Source organism: Rhinolophus sinicus, linkage group LG09 (assembly GCF_036562045.2).
Source record: "Rhinolophus sinicus isolate RSC01 linkage group LG09, ASM3656204v1, whole genome shotgun sequence".
Classification (NCBI taxonomy): domain Eukaryota; kingdom Metazoa; phylum Chordata; class Mammalia; order Chiroptera; family Rhinolophidae; genus Rhinolophus; species Rhinolophus sinicus.
This window is the reverse complement of record NC_133758.1, coordinates 103728796-103739326: the sequence shown is the minus strand read 5'-3', so window position 1 is coordinate 103739326 and position 10531 is coordinate 103728796. Positions and strand designations below refer to the sequence as shown.

The following is a 10531-nucleotide window of genomic DNA, read 5'->3' as shown; positions in this document are numbered from 1 at the left end:
AGGCACTTCCAAGAAGAAGCATTTATTTGGGCAAATGCATAATGGGATGAAAATTATAGAACTGCAAATTTAGTTATAAAACCAAGGGGAAAATTCCTTCCTGGAGGATTACTGGGAACTGGATCCATTTTCTGAAAGGCAAATCGCCTCCACATAAGTCCAGCTCTAGAAAAGAAGGGACTGAGTTGCTGAGCCCTTTGAGATGGCATTTAGCAGGGCTGTTTCTTCTGCGGCTCCGGGAACTAAACCTGCAACAGCAAATATGATTATGGCAAACAATTGGCTGCAAAGCAACATGATTCGAGTGATTACACACAGGAGACAAAGACAAAGAGCATGACAAACGCGAAAAGAGTCACCTTTCCACATGATAGGTGATGCCAACGGTCCCCCTACTCCACCCCAAAATCAGCAGTAAGAAGGTACACAATGAGTTAAGGCGGGACAGGCTCAAGAGCAAAACAAGGGTGTCTTTTCAGTCTTACTTCTCTATAGAGTTCAGTTTTAAAATAAGGTATTTAGGCAACAGCAAGGAAAGGACTTTCCAAAGGAGAAGGAAAGGGAAAAAGTCAAGCCGAGAGCCTCAACACCTGATGGAGGCCCCAAGCCCTCTCCATCATTGCTACCCCACCTGACCCTCAGTACCCTTTCCCAAGTGCACTTACCAAGTAGGATGCTCTTACCCTCAACCTGAGTGTCTGTGTGGTGTGTGAACATGGTCCTACCTGTGGCCAAGAGCCCAACTTCTCCCTCAGAGTCAAAGGGAGGAAGGAAAATGATCTCTAACACCCAAATTCAAGTATGGATCCTATATCAAGACAAGCTCTCTGGAGTCAGACAGACCTGAGTTCAAGTCCTAGTTCTAGCTCTTATTTGCTTTATGGACCCCAGTAAGTTACCTTATTTCCCTGGGTCTTGTTTTTCCTCATCCATAATTTGGGTATGATGCATTTGGGTATAATCTATCTCAGAAGGTTTGAAAACTGATCTATGTTAAGACAGCTAGTCCCACGCCTGACATAACAGTAGGCACAGGATGACTGGTGGTAATTGTTATTTAAAATCATCGTCATAACCTTGAACATCTGTGACAGGGAAAGGTGTCCTAGTCAGTCAAATAAAAGGAGAGCCGGTGTCAGACCTCATGTCATGGCTGAATGCCTCTCGGCTTATCTCTGTCCAGCTGAATGGCTTTGTCTGCATCAGCAGAGGCTAGGAAACTACTGGCATCAAAACCAATGAGACAAGCATTTTGTTAGTGCCTGTGAGGGGCATAGTGCAGTGACACTCTGCTGCTCCTGAAAAGAGGGCTCAGCAAAGGTTGGGCCATGATCACGGGAAGGTGTAATCTATCCAAACGGAGAGATGATGGAAGACTATCTTCCACTGATGCTACGTAACAGAAGAACGGTAACAAATTGCTGGAAATTGCTTCAGCATTGAAAACGGAAATCTTAGCGCGTTGCCTTATCACAGTGCTGGGTTACGTCCCTGTACAACTTTCATCGACTACTATGCGCAGGTGCAATGAAAGACAATCTCCTTTCTAAAGAAGGCTGGGGTCAGTGGCCCCCAAGATGGAATGCATTCACCCCACGACAGGGACCAGACAACTCTGGGGTGTGGGATGAAGATATTAGATCTTCCATTTATGTTTTTTAAAAAAATTCATCTTCTTAAAGGGTCTGACTTATTTTATAATATACATACAATATTTGAGTAGTTGTGTCTGTATATAATTCATAAATAAAAATATTCATGGGATCAAGGCTTCAATTTTTTTTTTTTTAATATTTTATTGGGGGAGGGGAACAGGACTTTATTGGGGAGCAGTGTGTACTTCCAGGACTTTTTTTTTTTTTCCCCAAGTCAAGTTGTTGTCCTTTCGATCTTAGTTGTGGAGGGTGCTGTTCAGCTTCAAGTTGTTGTCCTTTCAGTCTTAGTTGTGGAGGGTGCAGCTCAGCTCCAGGTCCAGTTGCCATTGCTAGTTGCAGGGGGCGCAGCCCACCATCCCTTGCGGGAGTTGAACCGGCAACCTTGTGGTTGAAAGGATGCACTCCAACCAACTGAGCCATCTGGGAGCTCAGCTCAAGATGCCATGTTCAATCTTAGTTGCAGGGGGTGCTGCCCACCATCCTTTGCGGGACTCAAGGAATTGAACTGGCAACCTTGTGGTTAAGAGCCCACTGGCACAGGTGGGAATCGAACCGGCAGCCTTCAGAGTTAGGAGCATGGAGCTCTAACCGCCTGAGCCACCAGGCCGGCCCAACGCTTCAATTTCTTATTCATGAGTTTCTTAATTTAAAAAGGTTTGGGAATCACTTGTCTGGGGAAAGAAGGGAGACCTGTGAGCCAACAGTCATCTGGCTGGAGCACAGGTGATAAGCATGTAGCTCAGCAGGGAAGGAAGAGGAGGCAGGATGCAGGGAAGGCTTCTTGGAGGAGGTAATAGGCTGAACTGCTGAAGCATGTTTGGTAGGGGGAGAGGGGCAGAGGGAAGAATGTTTCAGGCAGGCTACACAACACATACAAAGGCAAGGTGGCCTGTGTGTGTACAGTGAGTGCATTTTGAAAACTAAAATAATTTGGTTCATCTTGAACTGTCAGTATATGTGAGAGAACTGCAGGAGGTAATGCTGCAAGGCTTCTACAGAGATCTGAATGTGACGGTCAATACAAGTTCATTCTGATGGTGATGGTTGGCAGTGAGGGATTCTAGCAGGGAAGGTGAGGTCATGAAGCATTGTTCCCAACTGGCCCAGTCTCCAATGGCACGTGTCTGAGTCCCATAGGAAAGAATCGTAATAGTGAGAGCTGGTGACATCTCAAAAAGCTAGGACAAAAAAAAGGTGCCAGCAGCCTTTGAAGGAATAGGAAGTCAACACTGGGCATTGCTGGGTGAGCGTCAATAATGTCTAAGAACACATCTCCTACAGTCTTTTTCAAGCATTAGTGCCTTAGAGACTCCATTACAGTCAACAGTAACAGGAGTTGTTCTCACCTAAGGGAGCCAAAGCTGGAAAGGAGGGAAACGGCAGACATCAGAGCAGCCAAGAGGACAGTAGGTGGAGTCCGCTGAGCTGCCCCAGGCAGGCTCCAAGAACGGATTCAGGAGAACCTTGCAAAACATTCAGTGTTTCCTCATGTGAGGAGAGACTGTACTTGCCTTATCCAAATTGTATCCCCTTGTATCTTGCACAATGGATCAGGACTGCAGGATTGTACACATCCTGAGGTCACTGTCCATGCAGTTGCCTATATAAATACCTGCTGGAGTTGTGCACTGCGAGCCTTGCATAGATGTCCAGTCAAGGTATGGTAAAGGAACTAGTGACATACTGATTACTCGACCGTTCTTGTGACCTTATTTAAACCTGAGTCTGGGCTGGCCATATTCCGTCTGATGTGGGTTTGGAGCTATCATTGGTGGCATGTGGCAGACTGTAGTGGGGGGCGGACCTGTGATGCTCATTTAGAACTGTAGTCACTGGCTGGCTATTTCATTAATTTCGTTCTGAAAAAGTCCTGCAAGGAATTGGAAATACAATGCCATGACTACGTACCTAGTCGGAAAGGCAGAAGCAGCCAGGTGGGGAGCTAAGGGGTAACACCCATGAGAATTGGTCATTGGTGGCATCTGACTAGAGAACCCATTACTCACCTGAGGCCAACCCTTAATTCTAGGCAGAATGAGACTGGGGGCCAAAATGAGAATTAATCATCAAAGAGCAGATAGTGTTTCATTTCTGAGCTGGAATAAAATCAATACAAAGAACTTAAGACTTGGTTGCATACATATATATTAAACAAGAAAATCTGGAGTAGACATTGTCCTCCTTGGAAGAAGGTAGGGCCTAAAGAAAACATCCTGTCAAGGCAAAGGTTGGTGTTGGCAGAATTGGCAACCGGAGTCTTCAAGAGCTGGGGAACATCAGACTTTCTTACAAGTGGCCGTAGATTGGCACGGGCTGAAGACCTGTGTCCATGGTCTGCTCAGTCTCCACTTGGTGGCCGTGGAAGGAATGCCTCAAGCCACCTAAGATCCTATTTCCATCTGAGAAACCTGAAAGCACCTTAAGAAGGACCTGCAGAATGACCCAGAAAACATGAGAAAGCTAGAGGTGAAGGCAGTATGGAGAGCCAAATTCAAAATGGAATCCAGTGTTCAAACACATCGTCTTGTGCTAACAGATGTCCGTGCAGGGCACAGGAAGTACAGAGTTTTGATTATCAGTGGATCCCGAGATTAACCGAATCCTGTAGGTGGAAGGGAGACAATTGCATGAAGCAGAATCCTTAGGTGGCTTCCATTGGCTCCATTAGACTAATGGATTCACACCTTCCTGGTGGTTCCCCCATCCCGTGGGCAATGGTCATGCTGGATTTTGGGAGACTGTTACTGGATCCCAAATCGTTTGCAATGCTAAGCACCAAGCTATGGGGCCACTGTAGATCCATACTTTGTTGAGGCCTATACATTAGTGAAACCCAGAGGCACATTGCTCTGGGAAGAGGTAAATGGTTTTCAAGAAAAGGGTCTTACACCCAGGGAATGTGTCTAGTCTATTGCCACTATTATATCCTTTGGACTGCTCAGTTCCCTCACTGTTCTGTTCCTTTCGGATATTTGTACTACTCAAATCAGGCAGGCAAAAATTTTTTTGTAAGCATGGAGGTATATCAGCCATCCCTTTCTCTTGGATATCATAGGTTGAAGTGTTCTATATATTTTTATAGCCTAGTGTTGGCTTTATCTGAAGGGACACCCTTGAAACAAACATTTTTAGTACATAAGGTAATCATGCCATTGTAAAGCAATTTTTTTAAAAGCTTGCTTGTGGTTACTATATCTTTGTCCTTTTATTGTCTATTGGTGTCTTACTGAATATACTACGAATACAGATACAAAACACACTTAACAGGTAAAATTATGAATGCAGTTGGGGTGGGAGTGGGGACAATGAGGTAATTGATTCTTAGGAAAATGCTGGTTTTCAGGGAAGCTACCAAATTCAACTGAAATGCTTGCCTGGTCACCACTATGGTTTAATTTGATCACAGAATGGTGCAATCTTGATTGACTCGAGAATCTCTTCTTTTAATAATTGCCCAAGGTAAAGAAAAAAACTTGAATCTTAAAAATCAAAATCTTGATTCATTTTATAAGTTATTTGGGGTCATTTATTATAAAAATCTGTTGATTAAATTTGGCCATCAACGTTTTATTTGAGGAATACTGAAACTGATAGCAGGTGGTAGAGATTTACGTATTTGGTGAACCGCAGTCCTCTTATTTCCTTCATCCTTCACCTGCATATTTTTGTCACTTTCCATCTCTGAGCTTTCTTGCCTAAACTACCTCTGTTCCTCTCACACTGTCTCTGGAGTTAATGATTCCAGATAGAAAAATTTTTCCAATAGAGGACAGAGCTGCTACTTCTCCAAAGCACTGCATGGTGGGTTGCCTAACAACACCCAGCTCTAGGGAGAAGCTGTTTGGCTGGAGCTTTTTGCATTGCCTTTCCCTGTACTGTTAACTCAGTTTGATGTATATTATGCCTGCTCTCCGCTGAAGGCCTTTCCAGGCTGGGCAGCTGAATGCACTGCACAGCTGCCAGAATTCTAATTCAATATCTAGAATTCTAACTCCTGCTCTTTAGACCCTTGTTCGGCCAACTGGGTTCTTGGCTCAGTATCAGTCCCACCCAGGCCCTGCCCCCACCCCCAAGTAGGTCCAGGAAACCATTCTTAGCACCAAACTGAACTTCAACAACACAACTACCCCAGCCTCACCCAAACCAACTCTCATCTCAGCACAAGTTTGTCATCTTGTGAGCTGGAAGACAGGAGAAATGGGCAAGAGGAAATGCCATGGGTGAGGGAACTCATCACAGCCAATCACTGTGACTGTAAAACTTTGCTGTGCCTTTACTCTAAACACACAAATGAAAAGCCTTAACCATCGTATTAGAAATAACACTAAAGATGAATATAATTTATGGAGAAGGGAATATTATTTCTCTATGTATCTGCACCAGAGAATAAGTGAAATTTGTCCAAAGAAAAATGCTAAATTCAGTATACCTGCATTAATTTAAAAATGTGCTGTTGGATCATAAGCTGCTGAGAATGTAATGTTCCTTAGGCACTTGGAAAGGCTCTATTGGAGAATACACACTTAACAGGTAAAACTCTGAGTACAATTGGGGTGGGGGTGAGGACAATGAGGTAATTGATTCTTAGCAAAATGTTGGTTTTCAGGGAAACTATCAAATCCAACTGAAGTGCTTAACTGGTCACCATTATGGTTTAAATGATCACAGGATGTGCAATCTTGATCGATTGGAGAATCTCTTCTCTTTTAAATGAAGAGTAGATATGTCCCTTGACCCTCTTTCCACTCCTTCTAGCCTTAACCAATGCACCGTCACTTCTGCTCCCAGGGAGACAAGTTAATTCCCAGAGCTCAGATGCGACAGTGGGGGGCTGTAATCTGGGGAAATGAAATCATTTGAGGTCTTCGTTTTCCCAAAAGGAGCAGGGAATGTAACAAATATGGTACATATGTAAAACATAGGGAAATGCACTTGACAATCAAGCACTCTATTTTGAAATTTAAATAAAGCTAAGATTTTCTTTTGGCCTAGAGGGAAACTTCATTAAAATCAATTAGTTAGTACAAACCTCCAGAGAATATGGACTTTTTTTTAAAAGAAGGTTTCGAGAGAAGGTGCACACAATTACCTTTCCTGGGTCCCCTGTGAACGTCAGTGTCACACCTAGACAGGTGGCCAAGTGCAAACAAATGTCCCTGAGAGGGGCCTGGGTAACTCCCCTAGTTCCCATCGCTGGATGCATGTGTAATTAATAGATGTGTATATATCAAGAATGTAACATACATAACCAAGGAGGCGCCAAACAGATTGCACGTATTATCAACTGCGAAAAGCAGGCCCAGTGAGATAAAGTTGGTGGCAGGCGCTCCCAGGTGAGGCCTCGGTCCAGGAGCAGAGGTTGGGGCCGCACAGCTGTTGCCGCGAGCCGTGGTCCCTCCTCCCAGCTGCGGCGGCCTCCCCCCCCTCCCCCCGCCGCACCCCCCGCTCCCGCCGCCGCCGCCGCCGCCTCCCCTCTGCCTCCCGGTCTCTCCACGCTCTCCTTCCATCGCTCTCGCCCCCTCTCCCTCCGTCCCGTCCTCTCTGCTCCCCTCACCCCGCCTCTCTCCCCCTCCCCCAGCCCCTCCTCTCCTCACCCCACCCTACCTCCCTCCCTCCTCCCGCCCTCCCGGCGCTCGCAGAGTCGACACCAGGGGGGCTCTCGATGTAGCACCATGACAGGCATCGCCGCCGCCTCCTTCTTCTCCAATACCTGCCGATTCGGGAGCTGCGGACTCCACTTCCCCACCCTGGCCGACCTCATCGAGCACATCGAGGACAACCACATCGGTAAATGGCCCGGGGGTGGGCGGGGGTGCCGGGTGCGCGGAAACTCCTGCCCAGGAGAGAACCCCAGAATGGCCAGGGGTGGCCAGGAGGGAGGCAGGCTGCGGCGGAGTGGAGAGGGTGTGTGCGATCCCGGCGCTTGGGGGTGGCGGGATGCGGAGGCGCGAGGTGCCTGGGGGGCGGGGAGCGAGGTGGGGGCGGGGAAGGGCGCCCCGAGGTGCGGCGGGCTGGAGGGCTGGGGGATTCCGAGGGGCGTGCGCGCCGGCTGCGGAGTGGTGGGAGTGGGGGTGCGCCGCGGCGGGGGCGGCGGGGGGACGGACCCGGCGACCCGGGGATGCGGCGGCGGGGCCGGGCGCGGGAGGAGGGGGCGCCGGGCTGGGGGCGCGGCCCGGCGGCGGGCGCTGAGCAGGGGCGCGGAGTTAGTTGGCCCGGGTGGTCCGAGCGGCCTGAGGCGCCGGGGGAGGTGGGGGGCGGGCGATGCACGCCGCCCGCCGCTTCCGCCCGAGCTCGAGCTGTCAGGGCTCGGCGGGGGCTGCAGCCGCTGGGAGGGGGGAGCGGGGGGGGGGCGGGGGTGGCTCCACCGCGGCAGCCATTCCGCTTCCTCCTCCCGCCGCCGCCACCACTGCGTCCTGTCAGCGCCCGTTGCTAGGTGTGGTGCGTCGGGAGGGGGCCGAAGCCCGCGGTGGCGGGCGGAGGACCCGGTGCTCGCCTGCTCCCCTGGCCCGGCCTGAGACGCTGCCCCGGCCTGGCGCGGACGCCGGGACGCTGCGGGCTGAGGTCCCGAGTGCACCCTTGGGCCGCGCCCAGCGCCCCAGGGCCGGGCTGCCCCCGAGGCCCATGCGGCTGCGTCCGCAGGAGAGCCGTCCCCGGGGGCCCGCGGCCCGGCATTTACATGCGCCCCGGCTGGGCGATTTGCCTTTCAAATGGTGCTAGGCCCGAGGTGCGCCGGCTGCGCCCCGATCGGCGTCGGCGGCCTGCGCAGTGCCCCGGGAGTGGGGGACGCGGTGGCCGCGGGGGAGGGGGCGCCTCGCAGGGCGTCTGCTTTCCCGTCCTGCCCGGGACCCCGCGGGGCTTTTCAACAAGTCCTTTAATTCTCAGAAGTCCTTGCACATATTTACACACTCCTATCCGACGCTCATGCGAGGGGTGGTGGTGGGTCGGGTTCATCTGGCTCAGACGATCCAGCCACCTGCGGAAGGTGTGGCCGGCGCCCACGAGATGTCTGTCCTGTGTGGTCTGGAAGGTGAAGGTGATGCCCCAAAGAGGCTGTCTAATCCAGAGAACCTGTAAATTGCCCCAGAAAGTCATTTCCAAATGAATGCAGCGGATTCGGCCATGTGGATGCCGCTCACGTTTCTACAAAGTTGAGGGAATAAATCACGACTGCTGTGTATTTATGCACAGCATAAAATGAGGCCGAGCCTTTTATGCTCCTTTGCTTAGTGTAATGCTTTCTCTTTGCACACAGTGGGTGCTTGTTAAGCCTTGAATGCTAGTTTAGAATGGGATGTGAGGGGGCATCCAGAATGGGAAATAATCATTGAAAATGCCTAGAAAAGTCTTTCAAAAGATAACCCTGATGAGTAATTGACCCGGTTTTGAAACTTGCAAAGTTTTAAAACATCCGTGTAATAGCTCCTTGTCATCTCCTATGACAAAGGTGTGACAGACAGAAGAGCTAGGCAAATTTTGCTTGTCTTAAAAGCTGGAGTTTAATGGAGTAACAAATTTGCTGATTCATATCGTGATTGAACAGTCATAACTAAAGGTGCTTAAAGGGTAAATCAGATTTTTCATGATGGGTAGTTGAATACGAAAACCCCAGTATTGCGAAGTTCCGGTAGAAATATTGTTCAAAGTCCATTCCTTACTTTGAATAGTAAATAGAAAGTAATACATATAAATAATAAAATAAATATATATTATATAAACATATGAATAATATTTTCTGACCTAGGGAAGGCTGTCACTGCATATCCCATTCACTCTGGCTAACAGTTATCTCAGGGTAAACTATAATTAATGTAAGGTGAGTAATAATTTTCCCACACGGCCAGCCTACTTAATTAGCTAGTTAGAAGAAAATATATTTATTATATTTTATATATAAAAGAAAATTATATTGTTAAAATGTGTTACGGTTATCCTTGAGGATTTAGTTTGTAATCAATTAGACGATTTAAAACTATTGAAGAGCTTTTTAAGTTTGCAGAAATTGTATTTAGTGTTGTGCAACCGTTTTTAAAGAGCGTGAAGTGTTCCATCAATTTTCTAAAACGCAACTTTTAAGTCACCCCCAAAGGGCTAGTGTTTTTCTCTTAGTGAAAATATGAAAAATTAAGTTTATAATAATAGTTATGACTTAGGCAAACTGTGTAGCAAGGCTAAGAATGACTATACTTAATGTACTGGCAAACTTGATGGAAAGTAAATGTTAAAATGAACAAAGACTTGAAATCCCAGGGTGAAGAGACCATCTTAAACTATTGTATACCTTGGCTGAGGAGAGGCCCCTTACTTTCAAAGATCAGCTCCACATGCAGAAAGACATAAGGAATAAAAATAACCTAATTCAAATAGAATTTAAAAACCTGATTAGTAGGCAGTGTCATATAAATACACTCTTGATGAAGAGACAGGAGTAAAAATATATCAGACAAAGCATTTAGTGAAAGTTCTACTGTTAAGTGGTTTCTATTGTTTGTGGTTCATTCTATAAATTTTTGGAGACAAGTAGATGATTATTTTTAATGACTGACACTGATTTCATGTCCAAAGTTATTAAGTGGCCACAAATGGAAAGATGCAGGAAAAGACTACTAAGAGGTATATATTAATGTTATCTTTAATTTTTTTTCAAGGAGCTTGTTATTTAGCAGTCATAAGAGTACCTCAATAAATTTAATAAAAAAAAAAAAAGATATGCTTAGGTAACATTGCCATCTTGGGGATCTTTCCTAGTTATTACCATTTCACACTAGTCAAAATCTTTAAGCAACAATGAAATGAAGATTTATGGAAATATGGCATGTTTCTTGCTTGATAGAGTTTTCAAGGCCTTCAGTATACAAGGCCCATAGGCCCATTATAAC

The 10531-nt window shown here is 47.2% G+C and overlaps 1 protein-coding gene across 1 annotated transcript in view; it reads left to right on the top strand.

Moving 5' to 3' along the window:
* Positions 1-7125: 7125 nt before the first annotated feature.
* The window catches only part of JAZF1 (JAZF zinc finger 1), a 307297-nt gene continuing 303891 nt past the window's right edge, over positions 7126-10531 (top strand). The window contains exon 1 of the mRNA XM_074340922.1: positions 7126-7442. Coding sequence (XP_074197023.1) covers positions 7328-7442 — 115 coding nt within the window. The 5' untranslated portion in view covers positions 7126-7327. The remainder of the gene's footprint in view (positions 7443-10531) is intronic.